The 24,943-nt window shown below is 38.3% G+C and overlaps 2 protein-coding genes across 17 annotated transcripts in view; one reads left to right on the plus strand and one right to left on the minus strand.

Annotated features, from left to right (window-relative positions):
- Window positions 1–24,943, minus strand: part of LOC6524644 (glutamine-dependent NAD(+) synthetase) — a 57,471-nt gene that overhangs the window by 2,177 nt on the left and 30,351 nt on the right. The window contains exons 3-6 of the mRNA XM_002100465.4: window positions 15,552–15,846; window positions 1,659–1,956; window positions 1,509–1,598; window positions 12–1,445 (exon numbers count right to left, since the gene is read on the minus strand). Coding sequence (XP_002100501.1) covers window positions 12–1,445; window positions 1,509–1,598; window positions 1,659–1,804 — 1,670 coding nt within the window. The 5' untranslated portion in view covers window positions 1,805–1,956; window positions 15,552–15,846. The remainder of the gene's footprint in view (window positions 1–11; window positions 1,446–1,508; window positions 1,599–1,658; window positions 1,957–15,551; window positions 15,847–24,943) is intronic.
- Window positions 7,765–24,943, plus strand: part of LOC6524645 (cytosolic carboxypeptidase Nna1) — a 47,088-nt gene continuing 29,909 nt past the window's right edge. For 13 of the 16 annotated variants that reach the window (XM_039370081.2, XM_039370082.2, XM_039370087.2 and 10 more), the window contains exon 1: window positions 11,352–11,796. In XM_039370081.2, the coding sequence (XP_039226015.1) occupies window positions 11,367–11,796 (430 nt within the window). In that variant the 5' untranslated portion in view covers window positions 11,352–11,366. Of the gene's footprint in view, window positions 8,232–11,351; window positions 11,797–24,943 lie in introns of those variants that run through there. The other 3 variants (XM_015190320.3, XM_015190317.3, XM_039370091.2) reach the window with 1 other exon arrangement.

Genomic DNA, 24,943 nt, shown 5'->3' on the forward strand with positions numbered 1-24,943 from the left:
TATTATCGTACTTATCCTTCGCATAGGTCAGAAACCGGCGTAGATCCATTTTGGAGATGCCACCAATAGGATTGATGTCCGCCGAGGAGCAGTCATACTTGGTGAGGTAGCCGCGCAAGGACTCATCCACATTGGCCGAGCCCAGGACAAGCAGGCCACCTGGCCTATTCCTCACCCACAACATCAACTGGGCAAAGATGTAGGCCAGCACCATGCGTATCCTCGATTGCATATTCTGCAATGCCAGATTCTGACGGGCACATCCGCCCTGTGTCCGGAAACGGGGCGTCAAACCGGTGACGGCATTGAATATGCTCAATAGGGCATTCACCGCCGAGTCAATGCTGATCTCGATGTGGTAACTGCCCAGTTGGTTGGCCAGTTGGGCGGCACGCCTGCGTGTTTCCTTGCTGCTATTCACGCTGCCCATGTAGCAGGTGACCAGCAATCGGTTGCACAACCCGGCGGCATTATCCGGTGTATAGTCCGAGTCGGCCAGAATCTGTCGGATATCGTGGAGCACCTGGGCATCGCCCAGCTGGACAGCCTGCACGATCTGCCGGCACATGGAGTGCACTATGGTGGCCGAGCTACTGGAATCAACACCACCGCTTAGGGGTAGAAAAAATCCACCCTGACCGGATCTACGCAGATAGTCCCACAGCCAACAGGCCGGTCCCAGGGCAATCTCCTCCTCCGGCGTTAGAATGGGCCAGTTCAGTGGCGGAGTCGACGTCTTGAAGATGTCATTGTGCGTGGACATCTCAAAGTCACAGTGAATCCGTGGGTAATCCGCTGCCGATGCAGCCGCCATGCAGCGTGATCGCAGGCTCACGCGATAGGCGCGAATCTCCTCCAGATCGATGGTGGCCAGCGTGACCTCCACATCCTGCAGTGCAAACTGCTGACTTCGCGCCAGAATCTCGCCATTCAGCGCTATGGCCGAGCAACCATTGAAGTACACCCGCTGGCCATCGCAACCGCGAAGATTGCTAAAGAGATACGCGCCGCCGGCCTTGAAGCTGGCATTCCGGATGAGATCGCTGGTGATGTGCGCCTTTCGCAGCTCCATGTAGCTGCCGGAGCTGTTCACGATCAGTTCCACGCCGGCCAGCGACATCTCGATGTGCTTGCTGCGCACATTCCACAGCTCCTCGCAGATCTCGTAGCCCAAGCAGGTGTCCCTGGTGGCAATCACCGCATCGCCAAAGGGCACCGTCTGCTGACCCGTATGCTGGGCAATCATTCGCGGCAGCACATACTCCTCCGTTTGCAGGGCCTTCGTCCAGGCGGTGAACCAACGCGACTCCCTATAGTTGCCATCGTCGCACATGGCCATCTTGGGCCGGATGAGCAGTATCTGGCGATTGAAGAACGCCACGCGACAATTGTAGGCCACATTGCGATGCATCACCGGCATGCCCACGTCCACCAGCATATTCTCACTAGGATTGATTTAAGTGGATTAATCTATGTGTGTATATATTGCTGCTATATATGGTCCTTACCACATGGGCGACATCATCACCTCCAGCAGCACCTCCCACGAGTGCAGGAATGTGTCCGGCTCACGGAAGTGGTCCTCGCAGCTGTAGCCACTGTGTGCAGAATGAATGAGTTATGAATAACATTTTGATTGAGAAGATCGCGGAACTTACCAAACCTCCAGCTCTGGTCCGGTGCGATAGCTGGCGCCCATGTCCTTGGCCTCCAGGATGGACTGCAGTATCCTCACCATGTTCCCCTCAAAGTCCAATGCCCATTGGTTCAGTGTGGACACCGCCACGGTTACCTTGCGTCCCATTTTCTCTGTGTTTCCCTCTTGATGTCTCTCCTTTGTTCTCCGTTTAAATTGCGTGTTTAGTTGGTTTTTTTTTTTGGTATAAGATGTTTTGGTTCCTTGTTGTTGCAGTTGCGCTTAGTTTTATTGTCAGTTCAAAAATCGGCAGTTATTAACTGAAAATGAAGAAATGAAGAAAGTGTCTCAATGCAGCTGCAATTAATTTGATGGCAGCCAGCGTTTCAATACGCTGGACTTGGTCGACTTGTGGGGCTTTTGGGTCTGTGTGCGGCATTGTTGATTGCGCTGTTGTTCTTGTTGGTTGCTTGCTGTTTGTTGTTATGGCCATATATCTGGGTTATTGATCAAACAGCCGCAGAGTCGCCGGTGGCAGCGGTACTCGCCAAATTGGTACCCGCTGACGTAGCCGGCATCTAAAATTAGAGCTAAGGACCAAGTCAATGGCAGCGGGACAAGCGGCACTGCAAACCGGAGGATAATGCGACACAGAGCCCATCGCAAATCGCAAAATAGCAAAAAAGCAAAATAGCAAATCGCTCAATTAACCCTCGAACTTTTTGCAAATTGCACCAAAAGTGGCCATAAACCAAAGCGATTTGGCAGCAGTAAAACTTAAATGCAGTACCTATGTTAGATGTCATTTACGAATATCGAAATACATACAGTGGCGTGCAAGTATGAGTACATGTTCGCAACTTTTGACTGTTCGCCTAAATAAAAAAGGTATTAGTTAAGCAAATGAACCCAAATTTTTACTGTTGATTCTTTGATTATTTATTTACAAATTCGTAAAAAAAAAATAACAATAATGTAATTCTTTTCGTTAGGAAAAAAATAAAATTTAAATTAACTCGCATGTACTCAATTATGCTCAATTTGAATTTTTCAACAAAAGTTGGACAGCTCATTCAACTGAAAGTTTAACTTTAGAATTTACCGTTTGTTTTTAAGAAAGTTTAATATAAAAGTATAAATATAAAAGCTTTCAACCAAAAAGGTACGAATCTCCACGTGTTTTTGGCTCTTAACTATTAAAACAAATAATATGAAGAAATTGCCAATAAATGTTGAAGATTCAGTGATAAACCTTACTGAAAATGGATTTTCGACGCGTATAATAGCTGGGAAGTTAAATATAAGCCAATCAGCAGCCATTCGTGTTCAAAAAAGGCGAAACGCGGTACCCAAAATTCAAAGAAGAAGTCCACGTCGATTGTTGACCGATGCAGGTTCGCGGCTAATCATGCAAAATATTAAAAAGGATAACAATTGTAGACCCAAGGATGCGTCTGAAGCTATAGGCAAGCCTGTCAGCCAGTGGACAGCGTATCGAGCACTTAAGCGTATTGGATTCGTTTCCTAATTAAAAAAAAAGAAACCGGCCTTGTCCGATAAAAATATAAAAGCACGGCTAAAATTTGCGAAGGCACATAAAAATTGGCAAGTGGACGACTGGAAAAAAGTTATATGGTCTGATGAATCAAAATTCAATCGATACCAGTCGGACGGAAAACAATATTGTTGGAAAAAGCCTGGAGAGTCGCTGCAAAGACGGCACCTACAGGAAACAGTAAAACAAGGAGGAGGAAATGTCATGGTCTGGAGCTGTTTTACCTGGTGGAGCATTGGACCAATAAAGAAAATAGAAGGAACTATGAAAAAAGAGGACTATTTAGATATTCTGCAGACCCATCTTTGCGATTTTGTTGACAAATGCGTTTATAATGAGAGTCATATCACATTCCAGCAAGATGGAAATCCGAAACACACGTCCAAAATCGTGAAGGAATGGATCGGAAATCAAGATTTTAAGTTAATGGAGTGGCCAGCTTAGAGTCCTGATCTCAATCCAATCGAAAATTTGTGGTCGATTGTGAAAAGACGATTGGGACAATCCGAATCGGTTGCAGCAAACCAACACGAGTTGTGGCAACGAATCCAGAAAGAATGGAAAGCTATTCCGAAGGAAATTGTTCAAAATCTGGTGGAAAGTATTCCAAATCGAATAAAAAGCGTCATCAGAATTAAGGGTCTTTGGACTAAGTACTAAAAGATAAGCTTTTGTTGAAAAATTCAAATTGAGCATAAGTGAGTACATGCGAGTTAATTTAAATTTTATTTTTTTCCTAACGAAAAGAATTACATTATTGTTATTTTTTTTTTACGAATTTGTAAATAAATAATCAAAGAATCAACAGTAAAAATTTGGGTTCATTTGCTTAACTAATACCTTTTTTATTTAGGCGAACAGTCAAAAGTTGCAAACATGTACTCATACTTGCACGCCACTGTACGAAATTCCTAAGTAGCAAATGAAGTTCGCTATATTTGTATTAAATGCAAATGAATTTCGCTATATTTGTATCAAATGCAAATGAATTTCGCTAAATTTGTTTCATTTAAATAAAGAAAGCTTTGGTTGATTAAATAATAATTGTATTTGAATAGAATTTGAATCGTCTATGTGTAATATTTAACTATAGAATTTATGTAGGCATTTCGGGTTAATTCCAGGGCCGACCTTTAACCCTTGCTGGTGCGTTGCAACACATTGGAAATTCCGCATGAAGTTAAGGAATTTCCGCTGCTTTGGCCACTTCCTTTACTTCCTTTCACACTCATGGCCCACTTTCCGACCCAAAACCTCCCGAAAACCCCCCTAAAACAGCCACCATTACCTCACTTATTCCCGCCGGTTACCACAGCACCCCATATATCATCATTCATGACGCACTTTTGGCATTTCAAGCTGAAAAATTGAAAGCCAGACGAATAATGTATGCACAGTAAAAATAGTTTAGATATTTGAATTTAAATACATATAAATAAAATAAAATAGTATTTGCCACTTTCAAAAGTAGGTAAATTCTTCTATTGGGATGTGCTATTTTTTATAAATATACTAATAATAACAATATTGATTTTTGTACATATTTTTGCGCAGTGTTTTCCGCAGCGCCTGCCTTGTACCTCAGTTAACCAAAAAACCTTATCCAAATTTACTTTGCCAGGCAACAAAAGTTTAAAGCACGCAGCACACACACACTCCTGCACACACACTACTGCACACACACACATGCATGCATGCATGAGGTGAAATTTCGCATAAAGTTCAGAGTTCATTTAGTTTCGCCCGTAGAAGTCGCGCATATTTCATTTCTCCCGCTTGATGGCTGACAGGAACATTCTCCCCATAGCCGAAACTCAAATTCAAATGCAAACTGGAGAACCAGAGGAGTCCAATGCCCCAACCCCAGCACCCCCAAGTACCCCCAAGTAGCCCCCACTGCCCCCAAATCCCCCATAAAAGTCTGACTAAGTTGCGTTTAGGATTTTTCGACGCCTCGGCGTTTTGTGGAAATGTGTAAAGATGGACTGTCAGGTGCAGAGCTGTCAATTTTGGTGAAACAAAAAGAAAATGAGCGGAGAAAAGTTTCGAAAATAGCTTATTTTAAGTTAAAAAGGGAAACTAATAATTAATTTTAAATAAGGAAACAATTAATTGATTTTAAATAAGGAAACAATTAATAGATTTTAAATAAGGAAACAATTAAGTGATTTTAAATAAGGAAACAATTAATAGATTTTAAATAAGGAAACAATTAAGTGATTTTAAATAAGGAAACAATTAATAGATTTTAAATAAGGAAACAATTAAGTGATTTTAAATAAGGAAACAATTAATAGATTTTAAATAAGAAAACAATTAATAGATTTTAAATAAGGAAACAATTAAGTGATTTTAAATAAGGAAACAATTAATAGATTTTAAATAAGGAAACAATTAAGTGATTTTAAATAAGGAAACAATTAATAGATTTTAAATAAGAAAACAATTAATAGATTTTAAATAAGGAAACAATTAAGTGATTTTAAATAAGGAAACAATTAATAGATTTTAAATAAGGAAACAATTAAGTGATTTTAAATAAGGAAACAATTAATAGATTTTAAATAAGGAAACAATTAATTGATTTTAAATAAGGAAACAATTAAGTGATTTTAAATAAGGAAACAATTAAGTGACTTAGTTAATGTGGACATGGAAATTAAATCTTTTTAGGGAGAGTGTCTAAAAGTATGCTGCAAAAGTTTAAAAAACAACATGGCATACTTTTGAGCACCATTTCAAATGTTTTTTTCGAGTCTGAGAATAGTTTTGAAAATAAATATCCGATTTTGGAGCTTGCAGAATATATCTGTACATTGTTTATAAATCGAATAGAAAATAAACTAGTTCAGCCCTAAAATGGCCACAACAACAACACTGGTCAGGTGCACTGCCATAGTTGGGGGCGCTGTGTGTGGGCGTGGCACACTGACGTGCGAGTGTGTTTGTGTGCGAGTGTGCGTGTCGCAAGCGCAAATGCATTGAACTTTGAACCGCAGGCAAAGGGCAAAGCCTCGGGACTAAGAACAAAAGCCCGTCATGGATGTGGAGTGAATGAATGAATGGAGTGAAAATAATGGAGAAAGCGGCAATGCAGAATGCAGCAGAATGCGGAGCGAAAAAAACAAAAAAAAACTTTTGCCAATTGGCAGCCAATTTTAATGGCACATAATCAGCAATGGCAGCGAAATGGATGGTTTGAATGTGGGGGAATCCGATGAATATGCCAGTGCATACGATTATCTACAATAAGGGGTGTCGTTGCGATTTAATTGTTTAATTTAAAATATACAAGAATATGTGTAATTTAATCAATATGATTACCATTTCGAAGTGCATGCTAAATAGTTGTAGGAAACTTACTGATTATCTATTGAAATATATTTTTAAAACTGCCTAGCAGCGTTTCTCTAACAGATTCCATCTGTTTTCTATGCTGTGCATTTCTTTTAGGTGTTTAAAATTGTTAATTAATTATTCCAGAATTAGTTGCACTTTCAAGAGTTTAATTCGTGGAATAACTCTTAATCTAAATCCAACTAAAATCGCTACTGAACTCATTTGAACACAGATATGGATATAGTTCTAGCATAATTAGGATTCACAATATATCAGATTGAACCTCGTTGAGTTCAGCACATCCTGGATGTGAACGGAGGACACCCTGTTCCCCAATGGACTCGCATGTGCATTATGGCCCCAGGTGCTGGCACGCCAGGCGACTTGGCAGAGGAGGAGCTGCAGCTGTAGGTGCAGCTGAAGGTGCAGCTGGAAACGGAAACGGATATGGAGACGGAGACGAAAGTGGAACAGGGACGGGAACAGGAACAGGGACAGGGACAGAGACAGAGGCAGGGAGAGACAGAGACGGGTGGAGTGGCAGGAGAGCCATTGGCAGCGGCGCCGCATCCTGGAGCCGTGTTGCTGCCTTTGCCGCTGATAGCTGCCACTAATGCAACTAATTCGCTTTGATTTGTTTGCCAGCCCGCGTCGCATTGTCACGAAGTGTTTCCCATTTCCTTTCCGATTTTTCCGACCCTTTCGACTTTTCCGATTTTTCCGACTTTTCCGGCGGCATCGAAGCCCGTCCGGTGGCCAGTAGCCAGTTACCCGGTATCCGGCGTTGGGCGCCGTTCACCGTTAACATTTACCGCTCGCTTCAAGGTGAAAATAGCGCTTCATTGGGAACGTACACTTGGAGAAATATGTCATGTATACTGTGTGCAAACTCAAAGTGTTATAAAAACAAACAGAACGTAATTAATTTATTAAAACTTTGATACGAATAGTTGTACAGCAAATATGCAGTATAAGTTAATGCAATATTTTATAAGCTTCCTCTTCTTATTAAAAATGCTGTTGTTTTTTTTTATGTTTCCCAATTTAAATACCACAATGCTTCATTTGGCTAAAAACGGATCAATCTGACTAGACAATTTTCGCGCAGTGTGCGCCTAACTTGAGGTGTGAAAACGAGGAAACGAGTGTGCTAGATAGATAGATAGTCGCAGTGTGCCGATTGAATTCGATGTCCGCAAGTGAATATGTACCAAAGTAGGCGCTGATACTAGAGTTTAATTCGGACCACAACATACACACTAGACACACATAGCCACAAAAACCCCATCCGTAGCCATTTTTTTTTTGAAAATCACATTCACCCCTTTAGTCACTCATTTAACATACACATGAACACACGAACGGGAAAATTCCATTCCTAAACGGAGACAAATTCAGCACAATCAGCTTGTCCATCAATCGCATCCACGAACTGGTAACCAACCTCACCACCTCGTCGTCACCCCACTATCCGCACCAGCACACCAAGTGAAGTCACGTAATCTCAAGAAGCAAGATCCCGACGTGGACGTGGTCGTGGTCGTGGTCGTGGAGTGAGAGGATAGCCGGCACAGGAGGAGGAGGAACATCGCCGCCGAGCCGAAATGCAGAAGGGCGTCAAGGACAAGGAGAACCGGAACTCGATGTTGGGTCCGGAGATCTGTGAGTTTCAGCAGCAGCAGCCAACCAAGCAAAACGATGGTGAGTCCAAGTCTTATTCCGTACATATCAGAGTAGGAAAAAAACTAGCAGAGTTATGTCCTTAGGGAAACCATTTGTAGTAGTTTCTTTTTAATATCCATTTACTATCCATTCCAAATGCAGTGTTTGAAACTATGAAAGTATAGTTCTAATTACAACAATACACAATTGAATGGTTATTAGCAATACTTTTTTCCTAATCAAATCCGAACAAACAGATATTGAAACTATTTGCGTGATCAGTAAGATTAATTGATTGGCAGCAAATGAATTAGTATAATTATTCAACCAGTTCAGTTGCTACTAAGCCACGGCTGTCCTGCAGTAATCAATTAAGCTGGGAAAACGCTTCATAAATAAAAGACCGCCGTACATTTTCCGCTCGCCTGTCGAATGAAGAAAGAGGAAAAGAGGAAAAACTTTCAGTTTGCCGCTGTAGTTTTTGGCTTTTTAGCTGGCATTTGACGTACCTGACGTACCTGACGTCCGCCGTAAATAGTTGCAATATGTTTCTTTTTTTGGTGCCGGCGTCTATTTTCGTCTTGGCTCCAAATGCATATCAATAACGAAGAATTGCAAAAGTGGAGAAATGGGGATATGGAGAACTAGGAGTTAGGGAGCACTTGCCGCTCTGTTTCGGCTCCTGTCACTGTCTTCTACTTGGTTATCCCCCCAAAAGCCCCCCGGAAACGGGGAAATTCCGACGGGGATTACGGACGGATGGGCTTCACTGTGCTGCGGGCGGCCGCAGCCAAAAATACGAAACTAAACAAAAGCACAAAAAAAACAATGATAAAAAGAAAAAACTACTACACGAAACCATTGAGCAAACACAAAAAAAAAAAAGGATATATAAAAAGGAACAAAGGAGACGCAACCAATTGGTGAAGCAAAATGACATGCAAGCGACGCAAGGCTATAATATGGGGCCTCCATCTAGGGAGGGGGGTCTATATCTTTAGGGGGAGGAGGTGGTGGTGGATTTTGGGGCTTTCGGGATCTCGGGCGTTGCAGCTGGCGTTACCTTAGCCTAATGACGCATTGCAGACAAAAACGATATGACGCCTCGCGGCAATATCCGGCGGAAATGAATCCTTGAATCGTTGTGGTGGCACAACGAACTACGCAGATTGCAGATTATATCGCGGTGATTATTAATCGATACATGGCAATCACAGATTATCGTTTACGATTAGTGATTGCTGCGGCGCGTTAGTATTACGCATCACGTGACAATCGGTAGTATTAGGCGGCAGTAGAGGGTTATAATTTACTGGCTTGTTTTTAAAGCATCTCACGAAGGGCATGCATGGGTTAATCTGTGGCACAGTTTTTAGCAAAAGCGTTTTCCTTGCGTGGCGCCGCCGCCAAGTCATTGAGATTGAGCCGCCCGTAAGGACCTCTTCTCTAAGGACGTCCCGCCGCTGCCAGGCCGCTGTCAAATGCCAATAAGCCGACATCGTCTCCATCTCCGCCAAAAACAACCAAGTTGAAGCGAAAAAAGCTACAAAAAAATTAAAATAAAAGGAATTGGTGCCAAGCGGGCCATGCAAAACACACAAAGAACGGAGAAACGAGATTTTGGATGGGGTTTTTCGATGGGGGGCAGTGGGACTGCCAAATCAGCTATTTTTATCGCCCTTTTGGCTTTTTTAAGATGGATTTCCCTAAAGAGATGTTGTACCAGCTTACTATCTTGTAATTTATTGAATATTCGCACAAAGTTCGTATTTATACTTGCGCTTGAGATGGATTTTTCATTTGCAAATTGCTTATTTTGAAAATGCGGCAATCTGTCATCGCCAAATGAAGACCAGCATTTGCCAGCATTTTGGCACAACTCAAATAAAACATAAATGTCAAGCGTTTCTCTTGATGAATGGCTGCAATAATATGCAAATAAAGCAAATGTGCAATGGGATATTAAAAAAAAAAACACTTAACACTTCTTGAAATATCTGCAATTTGCAACAAAGTCACAGGTCATAAATCATGCCATTCTCCTGATAAAATTTCATCATCACTGATGGAAATCGCTCACGCGCCAAAAAGTAGGCAACAAAAAAGGGCTCGGGTTCGATTTCCGTGGTGTGAGTGGCCCGGAAGGAGTTGTCCCAACTCAAATGGGATTTAGTGAGCATATTTTTTTTATTATATGTATATTTTAAAATCGCAAAACAAATGCTCCGGCACTAGGTGGGTACTGTAAAGCACTGCAGGGATGAGGGGGGGCCGGGATTTTGCTGCGCTGTTTATAGCCCATGTCGTGCGCAATTTATGTTAATCACAGCGGAGTTTCAAACGGGAGGGAGGCGGGGGAGGAGCTGATGGTGGGCGGTAAGGCTGAAGGGGAGTTATAGTGCGCCCACTGACCCGCCCACCGCCTGCATTGCCACGTGTAGTAGGCCTACAACAAAACAACGAAAAACTATTTTTTGTTGCTTTTCAGTTTTTTTTTTGTTTTTTTTGTTTTTGAATACTCTAACAGGAGAGCACCCGCATTTGGGGATTAAGTATGAAAACGCATCGCATCTTTAAGATAGCAACAGTTATCGTGAAGTAGCAGAAGTTACGCATACGCCATGTGTACCATATGAAATAAAATTCTACAATCTGATAAATAAGTAATTATCCATAAATTGATATGAATCTCGATCATTTGGTGTATTATGCGCCTCTCAACTATCATGCTTGTGTTTGCTGCCATTCGTATGCGTGTAGCCCGCTGCAGGAGCCTTTGTTTGAGGGTATATCAGGTTCGGCCTTTTGAGCGGGCCTTCAGTTTGTTTTTGTTGTATGGTTGTTTTTCGTCGGTGCCTTGCACAAAGGCAACGCCGTGGCAGCAACAATTTTAATGCCGTGGTTTACTGTGATTCGCAATTTCGCCAAAGGCAGCGACATCGACGTCGACAGCGGCAGTGGCAGAGGCCACCGTTGTCGTCCGCGTTGGTTTTGCAGCTCAGTCAGCAGTTGCGCTAGCAGCTGAGCTGAGCTTAGCTGGACGAAGAAGAGGAGAGCGACTCCGAGATAAACCGTTAGTTGGGCTGGACAGGCACGCGCGCGCTTCGATCTGTGTTCTTGAGGTGGAGTGCGTTCTTTCCCCATTTGTTTTTGTTTAAGTGCATCCATCCAAAGATGGCGGAGCGAGAGAGGGAGGCAATGTCCGCCTCTCTGAGCCGCCTGCTGAGAACCTTGAGTTCGGCTTCGATGAGCAGACGCCACTGCCCCCTCGCTCTCCTGCAGCCTCTGCCCGTGCACCAGAGCGAGACGACGGCGGGGAGTGGGGGGAGCGTGGGCAGCGGGGGGAGTGCGGAGAGATGCTGCAGCAGTTGCAGCGATGATAGCAACAACAATGAGCGCTGCAAGAGCGCAGAGAGAGGGACAGCAGCAGAGGTGGAAGAGGAAGAGGGAGTCGAGCTGGAATCCAAGGAGGAGGCGGAAGAGGGAGAGCAAGATGAGCTGGAGCTCAAAAGAGATAGCAGTACCGTTAACGTCAATGTGGTGAGAGCCAACTTCAAATGCAATGACATGGAATGCTCTCTAGTCCTGGGCGACTATGTGAATGGTGAGTGCCGTTAGATGCTCCATCCCCAACACTGAGAAAAATAAAACAGCAGCAGCACCAAACAATTCAATATAATTTCGATATGTTGGAATACTACAGAGGCAAATGCTATAAACGCATGCAAAATACTTCTCAATTAAACATGATTAACCGAAATAGTTTCAAATGGATGCGTTTTTTTTCCGGTGCACTTACTTTTTTCTCCCGTGTGCCACACAATATGTTCACTCAAGCGCTGTCGACGGATAATGAAGATTCAATTTGATGTGTAAGCAAAAATAAAAACGGAACAAAGGAAATCCACTCAAGAAGGTTACACAAGAAACGGATTTTGGGTTACCCTTAAAAGTATCTCTCAAATATTTATGATAAGAAATGTTCAAAGACTTTCGTTATCTTGTCAAAAGATAACTAAAATGAAAGCTATTCTGCTCTGCAGCTAAATAACTTTTTAGTTTATTACGCATACGCCGTGTGGGCATCTCGTAAAAGTGTGTTGCTTTAAGGGGCTAGCAGTAAAATGTTTTAAAACAATTTAGGCACCTCGAAAAGTAATTTTTATAGCTAGCAATCATCTGGTGACCAAACTAAAAATTAATCTTTAGTCTGGTCCACATGTCGTATAAGTAATTTTTACATTAAAGGGTAGAAGACGTCTCCTTCACATATATGTATGAACATGTATGAAAATATCAAATAAGAAAAGAACCACTGAGTCACTCCCTCTAGAGATTGAACATCAAAAGGAGCATGCACAATCTGCAGATATCCATCGGGAATATTATTCAGCAATCCCATAATTCGCTTTTCACTACCAATTCGTGTACATCGTTTATCACTGTCACAATTATTATACAGCATCGAAATGCGGATTCGGGTGATTTTATTTTTTGTGTGAACAAAAACACACATGTCGACCGCTGCCAAAATATGGCAAACGGAAATTTTTAATTGCAATTTGTTAATTTGCCCAAAGCGGCCAGCTAGCTGAAAGCTAAAGGAGATACAGTGCATATTGGATAGAAAGGAAACCCATATAAAATTTAATTAATATATTATGATGATCATTTTGATACACAAAATATAAATATTAGGATATTAAAATATAATTTATTACATACTTGTAAAAATGTTGAATACATCTGATTATTATAATATGCATACATCATAAATATGTATATATTTTTGGAAAAAGTTTTTAAATGAAATGAGATTCACTGTAGAATCGGAAAGTGGGAAAAGTTCTTGGCGGACAAATCGGAGGATGGGGTGGCGAAAGCTAATCGCTGGCACAATTCGATGATTGACGAGGGCCAAGCGGCGCAGGGTCTTGAAAATCTGGGAGGGGGGTGCGAAAAGAGGGGCGGAAAAATCGGCGAAAAGCGGGGAAAATGGACAAAGGAGCCGTTACGCGGGGTCAGGAGGAGGACGGCATGCGTTTACGGTTCGGTTAGAGAGTCTTCTTTTCGCCTTGGCAGTCACGGCGTCTTGCCAAAATAGAAAACACATAAATTGCACGATCAAGATCATTGCTGTTGCTTTTATCGCTGCAGCGTTTTTTTTCAAAAATGCTCTTCTGTGTGGTATTATTGTATTTTTTAGAGAGATGAAAAGCTAATCTGTATCTAACAGGACTATATTGATTCACAACTTTCTTATTGTTCAAACTTAAAAGAACAAGTTCTTCACTTTGTTTTGGGGTTTGAAGATCTTTAGGCGGAAGGGTATATTGCATTCGGTATCCTAACCTCATATGGTTTATCTGCTTCTTCTCGCTGCTCATCCACTGCGATGACATAATCTCATAGGCAGAAACAAATAGAAAAAGCAGGCAAATCGAGAAGGAGGAGAAGGAGGAGAAAGATTAAGAGAAGGGAGGACGATAGGTAGCGACTGATTAAAAGTTTGCTCTTCTCGCTTGGCTCTCTCCTCTCGCTCTTTGACACCTGTTCGTTTTGTGTCCGCGTAGGCAGCTGACAGCTGCTGCTTCTTCCTCACTTCCCTTCCTCCACTTCTAGTAAAAGTTTACCACGGTGTTGCACCCCTCTCACCATACCCCTGATTTTACGCCCTCCCCCTCACCCACGCTTTTCGTATGCCAAAGAGGAGCGACTTTGACAAATTCGTTTTGGCATCGAGGCTGTGCTTTGATTTCTATTCGCTTTTCTTTTACATTTTTCTATTTGGCTGCGACTATTTTATTTTTATGCCTGGCTTTTCTAGCTATTAGAAAAATGTTTTAATTGACAGCAGCTGATCTTCTAAATGGTTTTCCAAAACGAAAATGAAATGAATAAGCTTGCATATTTTGAAAACAAGTACAAACTACAAGGGTTTGAGCACCATAATTAGTTTAAAGCTAACTAGATTGTTTATGAAATCGCTCAATAATACACTTCATCTGCGGTAAACTGGAATTATCTCGATGCTTAGCAAGCAAACTAAATAGTGTGCGGTGTAAACGTGACCTGATGATATTCGTATCCGTGAATCGCTCCACCTTCGGCAAACATTTGTTGCTCGTTAGAATATGCAACAAAAATTCCACGAACTGTGTTCGTTGGTTTTTTCCCATTTTTTTTTTTGTATTTTTCTATTATTTTTTGGCGTATCCAAGGCTGGTTGCCTTTGGCTTTGGCTTTGTTTGAGCCATCGAATCGAATTCATGTTCACGGCATGCCATGGATGAATAGGTGGATGGCTCATAGATATAAAGTGTATGGGTATGTGTAGAATGGCAGGACTCTACTGCCTTGCACTTCCTTGGAACATTAGACAACGAGGATTGGCAGAAAGAGAGAGAGAAAGCGAACAAGAACTGGCGAGGCTTTGTTTATTTGTTTATAACAGTCGCAGTGGAAATTCGAGTTGGCTCACAACGGCTCGAATCATCGACTGCGGCTCAGTTTGGCCAAATCGGTGGTTATCAATTGACGACGCAATGCGAATCGAGACGTACATAGAGCCACAACACAACTTCATAGTGTCAAAGTGTCGTAGTATCGTAGTGTCGTAGTGTCGTAGAGTCGGAATCGGTGTGTGGAATACCAACAATAATGACGCCTATAGCCGCTTACCACAGCGATTGCATAAGGACCTAGTGTAAAGGATATATCCGAGTGGTTTTGCATTTTTTCAATGTGTGCCAAAAGCAAGTGAAGCGCGGTAGTGGAAATCAATCAACAGTCTGTGCTCCCATTTGAGTTCAATCCCAAATACCGCATAGCACTTTCCCTGCTCTTCCCTCTTCCATCATGATGCCGTAGGAATCGAAATACTATATATATATTATATATACCATGGACTTTGGAGGCGGTCGCGTGCAGTTCCTGCAGGCCCAACTATTTCCCGTCTGCACGCTGACCACGTCCAGTGGAGGTAATGAATTCTTAAGGAATAAATCTTATATATATTACCTTATACTCATTCACAACAAATTATAATTGTGCGCATACAGATAACAACACATAAATCAAAACAAGTTTTCACTTCAGATATATCACTGTGTATATATACATATTTGATGTGTAGAACTTGTCTGTCTAAATGGCATTTTACTTTTCACTATTAGCTTAAGAACATTTGTCAAATCAATTTGAACCTCTTTCTGCAAGGTATAAGTACAGTAGAACTTCCGTAACTGAAACCAAAGATTTCATTTGAAAATATTGATTTCAAGGCGTGTCAATCAAAGTCCAGCAAATAATTTATCAAGTAAGTAATAGTAATGTTTTAGGAAAAAGTCAAATACTCACTTTCAATTTGTTGTTAGTTGAGTTTGGTGTTTCTCTTGTACGAATAGATTGTCTAAGGGCACCTCGGTGTTGTTGTTCGTTAAGTGGTTGCTGTTATCGGTAGTTCACTGTACTACATGACCAGCCTGGGGAATTTGTTGAATGTTGGGCGTTTTTAACCGCCTGCCCGTACGAAAATATCGTTGTGAATCGTTGTTCGTTTGCAACCTTTTCTTCTCCCTTCCTTTCCGCCTTTCCTTCTTTCCTTCTTTCGTTCTTTCGTTCTTCCTTCCTTCTTCCTCACTTCTTGGCCCACCTGATGAAATTGGATAAGGTGCGGATAAATTGGAATTAGAATTAGCCGCAAAACTGTTTGATTTTAGCTGCCACTTGCGGCAGTCATGACAACGGCAACACAAAATCATTAACACAGAAATTCCGGAATTGCAATTGGGGAAATCAAAGTCAAGTCGTTGGCGGTTGTCAACCAAGAAAACCAAGAAAGAGTCTATATGAATAATTTCGGAGGTATCCGAACTCATTTCAGTTCATTGAATCGCGATTAACGACGTTTCACCTGCATAAATCACAGCCAGAGGCCCCAAAACTCAGAGGGACAGTAAACTCATTAATGTTCATTGACTTGAGCCATCGACTATTTTAATACTTCTAGCGTGGAATTTTCGCTTGGCTGCGATTATCGTTTCATATCAATTCCTAACAAACAAACCGCATCGCTGCAGGTAAATTGGAAACGTAGGGTAAATCGCAGGTGAACATGATTCGTGAAATCCTTTGGCCAAATAGGCGCAATTACATGGATCTAGGTTACTGTAGTTGCCTTGTAAAACACCGAAAGGATGTTAGTTTAATTAATTTGCAATTAATTGTTATGGCCAACAGGGGAAATGCAATATTTGTTCTCAATAATCAGATATTGTGTTTATGAATCTTTTCTGAAACATCGTCTGAACATTTTTTACAAGCTCACAGTAAGAACGAATATTCCCCGAAACCAGGGGTATTTTATACATGAAACGATCTGGGGAGCAATGCCATTAAAGCGTCTGGAAAAATGGCAAACAAAGAAAATGTAACAACGAAATGTATTAAACAAATTTCACGAGAATGCAAATTGCAAACTCATCAACGGGTGTAAAAAAAAAAAATGCAAAAATTGCCTAGGCAGACCGGCTGAGAAAAAATGTCGAATAAAAATTGTGAAATATTGTGGGATGGCAATAACATTGCGCTTCGCGGATCGGCTCGATTTTTGGGATTTTGCTGGGGTTTTTGCGGTCCGGCCTCAAAGGCATTGGCCGAATGCCTGCGATTGGGATAAACAAAATGCCATAAATATTACGAATAATAATACAATTTAAGTAAATAATATGCAAAAGCCCGCAATTAGAGCCGATCGGTGCGCAGATCTCGGGCTCTCGATTGCCGCCTGCATTTGAGCATAAAAATTTAATTAACGCCAAATTCCTGCTGTCGTTTTCGGCAGACGCGACAATCGCCTTGGCGCAACAATTGAAAATTGAAAGCACAAAGAGCCCGAGCTTTCTATTTGCCAGCCCTTTCTCCCAATTTCCCCTTTCTCTTTTCGGCTTTCCCCTGAATGAACGCAAAATGTTTACCCTTGTCCATTTTGCCAAACCACCGAATCGCCCATGTGGTTCAAATGTACATATTCCCATGAAAAATTCATTGGTTGAATACCACCAACAAACAAAATTCTGCATTTACTTTCTTTATTTTTTTTCCGAACGAAATTTCATGTGTGCAATTCCTGGCGACAAATGACATTTAAAAGCTCGCCGAATTGCAGTCCAAAACCAACAATAACAAAAAAGCCACAAAAACCACATGTGCAGGGAGGGGTTGCATGGGGTGAAAGGTCAAGGTCGCCGATTGAGCTTTGTCATTCCATTTAAAAGTGCACCTGAAGTGGCTGAGTGGCGGATATGGTTTTGTGGTTTTGTGGGAACAGCTCACGAGCGACTCCAAATGCAGAGGAATGGTTAGTATTGGTAATTAGGAGTAAAAAACTGTAATTATTTTCGCTCTCTGACCATTTTCAGCCAAGTTATACGGAAAATACCAATCGTAAATATTGAAATTTTGGCGAAAATAGTTTTTCTGTTTTTTTGCGCAAATAATTATCAGTATTTTTATTACAGCATTCGAAATAGTGGTCCAAATATAAAATGCCATACCTCGTTGAGTTCGTAATTAAATTTCCAATCGAACTGTGTTTTCAAAAAAAAATTCTATGTCGTTCCAATTTTTTGCAAATTTTGATGATGGTACCCCTTACAAAAAATGCGAAAAAATGGCCAAAAATTATTTTAACACAGTCGGTTAAAAAGTGATTTGGTTGGTTAGTATTGGTAATTAGGAGTAAAAAACTGTAATTCTTTTCGCTCTCTGACCATTTTCAGCCAAGTTATACGGAAAAAACCAATCGTAAATATTGAAATTTTGGCGAAAATAGTTTTTCTGTTTTTTTGCGCAAATAATTATCAGTATTTTTATCACAGCATTCGAAATAGTGGTCCAAATATAAAATGCCATACCTCGTTGAGTTCGTAATTAAATTTCCAATCGAACTGTGTTTTCAAAAAAAAATTCTATGTCGTTCCAATTTTTTGCAAATTTTGATGATGGTACCCCTTACAAAAAATGCGAAAAAATGGCCAAAAATTATTTTAACACAGTCGGTTAAAAAGTGATTTGGTTGGTTAGTATTGGTAATTAGGAGTAAAAAACTGTAATTCTTTTCGCTCTCTGACCATTTTCAGCCAAGTTATACGGAAAATACCAATCGTAAATATTAAAATTTTGGCGAAAATAGTTTTTCTGTTTTTTTGCGCAAATAATTATCAGTATTTTTATCACAGCATTCGAAATAGTGGTCCAAATATAAAATGCCATACCTCGTTGAGTTCGTAATTAAATTTCCAATCGAACTGTGTTTTCAAAAAAAAATTCTATGTCGTTCCAATTTTTTGCAAATTTTGATGATGGTACCCCTTACAAAAAATGCGAAAAAATGGCCAAAAATTATTTTAACACAGTCGGTTAAAAAGTGATTTGGTTGGTTAGTATTGGTAATTAGAAGTAAAAAACTGTAATTCTTTTCGCTCTCTGACTATTTTCAGCCAAGTTATTCGGAAAATACCAATCGTAAATATTGAAATTTTGGCGAAAATAGTTTTTCTGTTTTTTTTGCGCAAATAATTATCAGTATTTTTATCACAGCATTCGAAATAGTGGTCCAAATATAAAATGCCATACCTCGTTGAGTTCGTAATTAAATTTCCAATCGAACTGTGTTTTCAAAAAAAACTTCTATGTCGTTCCAATTTTTTGCAAATTTTGATGATGGTACCCCTTACAAAAAATGCGAAAAAATGGCCAAAAATTATTTTAACACAGTCGGTTAAAAAGTGATTTGGTTGGTTAGTATTGGTAATTAGGAGTAAAAAACTGTAATTCTTTTCGCTCTCTGACCATTTTCAGCCAAGTTATACGGAAAAAACCAATCGTAAATATTGAAATTTTGGCGAAAATAGTTTTTCTGTTTTTTTGCGCAAATAATTATCAGTATTTTTATCACAGCATTCGAAATAGTGGTCCAAATATAAAATGCCATACCTCGTTGAGTTCGTAATTAAATTTCCAATCGAACTGTGTTTTCAAAAAAAAATTCTATGTCGTTCCAATTTTTTGCAAATTTTGATGATGGTACCCCTTACAAAAAATGCGAAAAAATGGCCAAAAATTATTTTAACACAGTCGGTTAAAAAGTGATTTGGTTGGTTAGTATTGGTAATTAGGAGTAAAAAACTGTAATTCTTTTCGCTCTCTGACCATTTTCAGCCAAGTTATTCGGAAAATACCAATCGTAAATATTGAAATTTTGGCGAAAATAGTTTTTCTGTTTTTTTGCGCAAATAATTATCAGTATTTTTATCACAGCATTCGAAATAGTGGTCCAAATATAAAATGCCATACCTCGTTGAGTTCGTAATTAAATTTCCAATCGAACTGTGTTTTCAAAAAAAATTCTATGTCGTTCCAATTTTTTGCAAATTTTGATGATGGTACCCCTTACAAAAAATGCGAAAAAATGGCCAAAAATTATTTTAACACAGTCGGTTAAAAAGTGATTTGGTTGGTTAGTATTGGTAATTAGGAGTAAAAAACTGTAATTCTTTTCGCTCTCTGACCATTTTCAGCCAAGTTATACGGAAAATACCAATCGTAAATATTAAAATTTTGGCGAAAATAGTTTTTCTGTTTTTTTGCGCAAATAATTATCAGTATTTTTATCACAGCATTCGAAATAGTGGTCCAAATATAAAATGCCATACCTCGTTGAGTTCGTAATTAAATTTCCAATCGAACTGTGTTTTCAAAAAAAAATTCTATGTCGTTCCAATTTTTTGCAAATTTTGATGATGGTACCCCTTACAAAAAATGCGAAAAATGGCCAAAAATTATTTTAACACAGTCGGTTAAAAAGTGATTTGGTTGGTTAGTATTGGTAATTAGAAGTAAAAAACTGTAATTCTTTTCGCTCTCTGACTATTTTCAGCCAAGTTATTCGGAAAATACCAATCGTAAATATTGAAATTTTGGCGAAAATAGTTTTTCTGTTTTTTTTGCGCAAATAATTATCAGTATTTTTATCACAGCATTCGAAATAGTGGTCCAAATATAAAATGCCATACCTCGTTGAGTTCGTAATTAAATTTCCAATCGAACTGTGTTTTCAAAAAAAAATTCTATGTCGTTCCAATTTTTTGCAAATTTTGTTGATGGTACCCCTTACAAAAAATGCGAAAAATGGCCAAAAATTATTTTAACACAGTCGGTTAAAAAGTGATTTGGTTGGTTAGTATTGGTAATTAGAAGTAAAAAACTGTAATTCTTTTCGCTCTCTGACCATTTTCAGCCAAGTTATTCGGAAAATACCAATCGTAAATATTGAAATTTTGGCGAAAATAGTTTTTCTGTTTTTTTGCGCAAATAATTATCAGTATTTTTATCACAGCATTCGAAATAGTGGTCCAAATATAAAATGCCATACCTCGTTGAGTTCGTAATTAAATTTCCATTCGAACTGTGTTTTCAAAAAAAACTTCTATGTCGTTCCAATTTTTTGCAAATTTTGATGATGGTACCCCTTACAAAAAATGCGAAAAAATGGCCAAAAATTATTTTAACACAGTCGGTTAAAAAGTGATTTGGTTGGTTAGTATTGGTAATTAGGAGTAAAAAACTGTAATTCTTTTCGCTCTCTGACCATTTTCAGCCAAGTTATACGGAAAATACCAATCGTAAATATTGAAATTTTGGCGAAAATAGTTTTTCTGTTTTTTTGCATAAATAATTATCAGTATTTTTATCACAGCATTCGAAATAGTGGTCCAAATATAAAATGCCATACCTCGTTGAGTTCGTAATTAAATTTCCAATCGAACTGTGTTTTCAAAAAAAAATTCTATGTCGTTCCAATTTTTTGCAAATTTTGATGATGGTACCCCTTACAAAAAATGCGAAAAATGGCCAAAAATTATTTTAACACAGTCGGTTAAAAAGTGATTTGGTTGGTTAGTATTGGTAATTAGGAGTAAAAAACTGTAATTCTTTTCGCTCTCTGACCATTTTCAGCCAAGTTATACGGAAAAAACCAATCGTAAATATTGAAATTTTGGCGAAAATAGTTTTTCTGTTTTTTTGCGCAAATAATTATCAGTATTTTTATCACAGCATTCGAAATAGTGGTCCAAATATAAAATGCCATACCTCGTTGAGTTCGTAATTAAATTTCCATTCGAACTGTGTTTTCAAAAAAAAATTCTATGTCGTTCCAATTTTTTGCAAATTTTGATGATGGTACGTACCCCTTACAAAAAATGCGAAAAAATGGCCAAAAATTATTTTAACACAGTCGGTTAAAAAGTGATTTGGTTGGTTAGTATTGGTAATTAGGAGTAAAAAACTGTAATTCTTTTCGCTCTCTGACCATTTTCAGCCAAGTTATACGGAAAATACCAATCGTAAATATTGAAATTTTGGCAAAAATCGATTTTCTGTTTTTTTTGCATAAATAATTATCAGTATTTTTATCACAGCATTCGAAATAGTGGTCCAAATATAAAATGCCATACCTCGTTGAGTTCGTAATTAAATTTCCAATCGAACTGTGTTTTCAAAAAAAAATTCTATGTCGTTCCAATTTTTTGCAAATTTTGATGATGGTACGTACCCCTTACAAAAAATGCGAAAAAATGGCCAAAAATTATTTTAACACAGTCGGTTAAAAAGTGATTTGGTTGGTTAGTATTGGTAATTAGGAGTAAAAAACTGTAATTCTTTTCGCTCTCTGACCATTTTCAGCCAAGTTATACGGAAAATACCAATCGTAAATATTGAAATTTTGGCAAAAATCGATTTTCTGTTTTTTTGCATAAATAATTATCAGTATTTTTATCACAGCATTCGAAATAGTGGTCCAAATATAAAATGCCATACCTCGTTGAGTTCGTAATTAAATTTCCAATCGAACTGTGTTTTCAAAAAAAAAATTCTATGTCGTTCCAATTTTTTGCAAATTTTGATGATGGTACCCCTTACAAAAAATGCGAAAAATGGCCAAAAATTATTTTAACACAGTCGGTTAAAAAGTGATTTGGTTGGTTAGTATTGGTAATTAGGAGTAAAAAACTGTAATTCTTTTCGCTCTCTGACCATTTTCAGCCAAGTTATACGGAAAATACCAATCGTAAATATTGAAATTTTGGCAAAAATCGATTTTCTGTTTTTTTGCGTAATAAATTATCAGTATTTTTATCACAGCATTCGAAATAGTGGTCCAAATATAGAATGCCATACCTCGTTAAGTTCGTAACTAAATTTCCAATCGAACTGTGTTTTCAAAAAAAATTTCTTTGTCATTCCAATTTTTTGCAAATTTTGATGATGGTACCCCTTACAAAAAAAGCGAAAAAATGGCCAAAAATTATTTTAACACAGTCGGTTAAAAAGTGATTTGGTTGGTTAGTATTGGTAATTAGGAGTAAAAAACTGTAATTCTTTTCGCTCTCTGACCATTTTCAGCCAAGTTATACGGAAAATACCAATCGTAAATAAATAAATTATCAGTATTTTTATCACAGCATTCGAAATAGTGGTCCAAATATAGAATGCCATACCTCGTTAAGTTCGTAATTAAATTTCCAATCGAACTGTGTTTTCAAAAAAAATTTCTTTGTCATTCCAATTTTTTGCAAATTTTGATGATGGTACCCCTTACAAAAAAAGCGAAAAAATGGCCAAAAATTATTTTAACACAGTCGGTCCAAAAGTGATTTGGTTGGTTAGTATTGGTAATTAGGAGTACAAAACTGTAATTCTTTTCGCTTCCTGACCATTTTTAGCCAAGTTATACAGAAAATACCAATCGTAAATATTGAAATTTTGGCAAAAATCGATTTTCTGTTTTTTTGCGTAATAAATTATCAGTATTTTTATCACAGCATTCGAAATAGTGGTCCAAATATAGAATGCCATACCTCGTTAAGTTCGTAATTAAATTTCCAATCGAACTGTGTTTTCAAAAAAAATTTCTTTGTCATTCCAATTTTTTGCAAATTTTGATGATGGTACCCCTTACAAAAAAAGCGAAAAAATGGCCAAAAATTATTTTAACACAGTCGGTCCAAAAGTGATTTGGTTGGTTAGTATTGGTAATTAGGAGTACAAAACTGTATTTCTTTTCGCCTTCTGACCATTTTTAGCCAAGTTATACAGAAAATACCAATCGTAAATATTGAAATTTTGGCAAAAATCGATTTTCTGTTTTTTTGCGTAATAAATTATCAGTATTTTTATCACAGCATTCGAAATAGTGGTCCAAATATAGAATGCCATACCTCGTTAAGTTCGTAATTAAATTTCCAATCGAACTGTGTTTTCAAAAAAAATTTCTTTGTCATTCCAATTTTTTGCAAATTTTGATGATGGTACCCCTTACAAAAAAAGCGAAAAAATGGCCAAAAATTATTTTAACACAGTCGGTCCAAAAGTGATTTGGTTGGTTAGTATTGGTAATTAGGAGTACAAAACTGTAATTCTTTTCGCTTTCTGACCATTTTTAGCCAAGTTATACAGAAAATACCAATCGTAAATATTGAAATTTTGGCAAAAATCGATTTTCTGTTTTTTTTGCGTAATAAATTATCAGTATTTTTATCACAGCATTCGAAATAGTGGTCCAAATATAGAATGCCATACCTCGTTAAGTTCGTAATTAAATTTCCAATCGAACTGTGTTTTCAAAAAAAATTTCTTTGTCATTCCAATTTTTTGCAAATTTTGATGATGGTACCCCTTACAAAAAATGCGAAAAAATGGCCAAAAATTATTTTAACACAGTCGGTTAAAAAGTGATTTGGTTGGTTAGTATTGGTAATTAGGAGTAAAAAACTGTAATTCTTTTCGCTCTCTGACCATTTTCAGCCAAGTTATTCGGAAAATACCAATCGTAAATATTGAAATTTTGGCGAAAATAGTTTTTCTGTTTTTTTGCGCAAATAATTATCAGTATTTTTATCACAGCATTCGAAATAGTGGTCCAAATATAAAATGCCATACCTCGTTGAGTTCGTAATTAAATTTCCAATCGAACTGTGTTTTCAAAAAAAATTCTATGTCGTTCCAATTTTTTGCAAATTTTGATGATGGTACCCCTTACAAAAAATGCGAAAAAATGGCCAAAAATTATTTTAACACAGTCGGTTAAAAAGTGATTTGGTTGGTTAGTATTGGTAATTAGGAGTAAAAAACTGTAATTCTTTTCGCTCTCTGACCATTTTCAGCCAAGTTATACGGAAAATACCAATCGTAAATATTAAAATTTTGGCGAAAATAGTTTTTCTGTTTTTTTGCGCAAATAATTATCAGTATTTTTATCACAGCATTCGAAATAGTGGTCCAAATATAAAATGCCATACCTCGTTGAGTTCGTAATTAAATTTCCAATCGAACTGTGTTTTCAAAAAAAATTCTATGTCGTTCCAATTTTTTGCAAATTTTGATGATGGTACCCCTTACAAAAAATGCGAAAAATGGCCAAAAATTATTTTAACACAGTCGGTTAAAAAGTGATTTGGTTGGTTAGTATTGGTAATTAGAAGTAAAAAACTGTAATTCTTTTCGCTCTCTGACTATTTTCAGCCAAGTTATTCGGAAAATACCAATCGTAAATATTGAAATTTTGGCGAAAATAGTTTTTCTGTTTTTTTGCGCAAATAATTATCAGTATTTTTATCACAGCATTCGAAATAGTGGTCCAAATATAAAATGCCATACCTCGTTGAGTTCGTAATTAAATTTCCAAT

This window comes from Drosophila yakuba, chromosome X, assembly GCF_016746365.2.
Source record: "Drosophila yakuba strain Tai18E2 chromosome X, Prin_Dyak_Tai18E2_2.1, whole genome shotgun sequence".
NCBI lineage: Eukaryota > Metazoa > Arthropoda > Insecta > Diptera > Drosophilidae > Drosophila > Drosophila yakuba.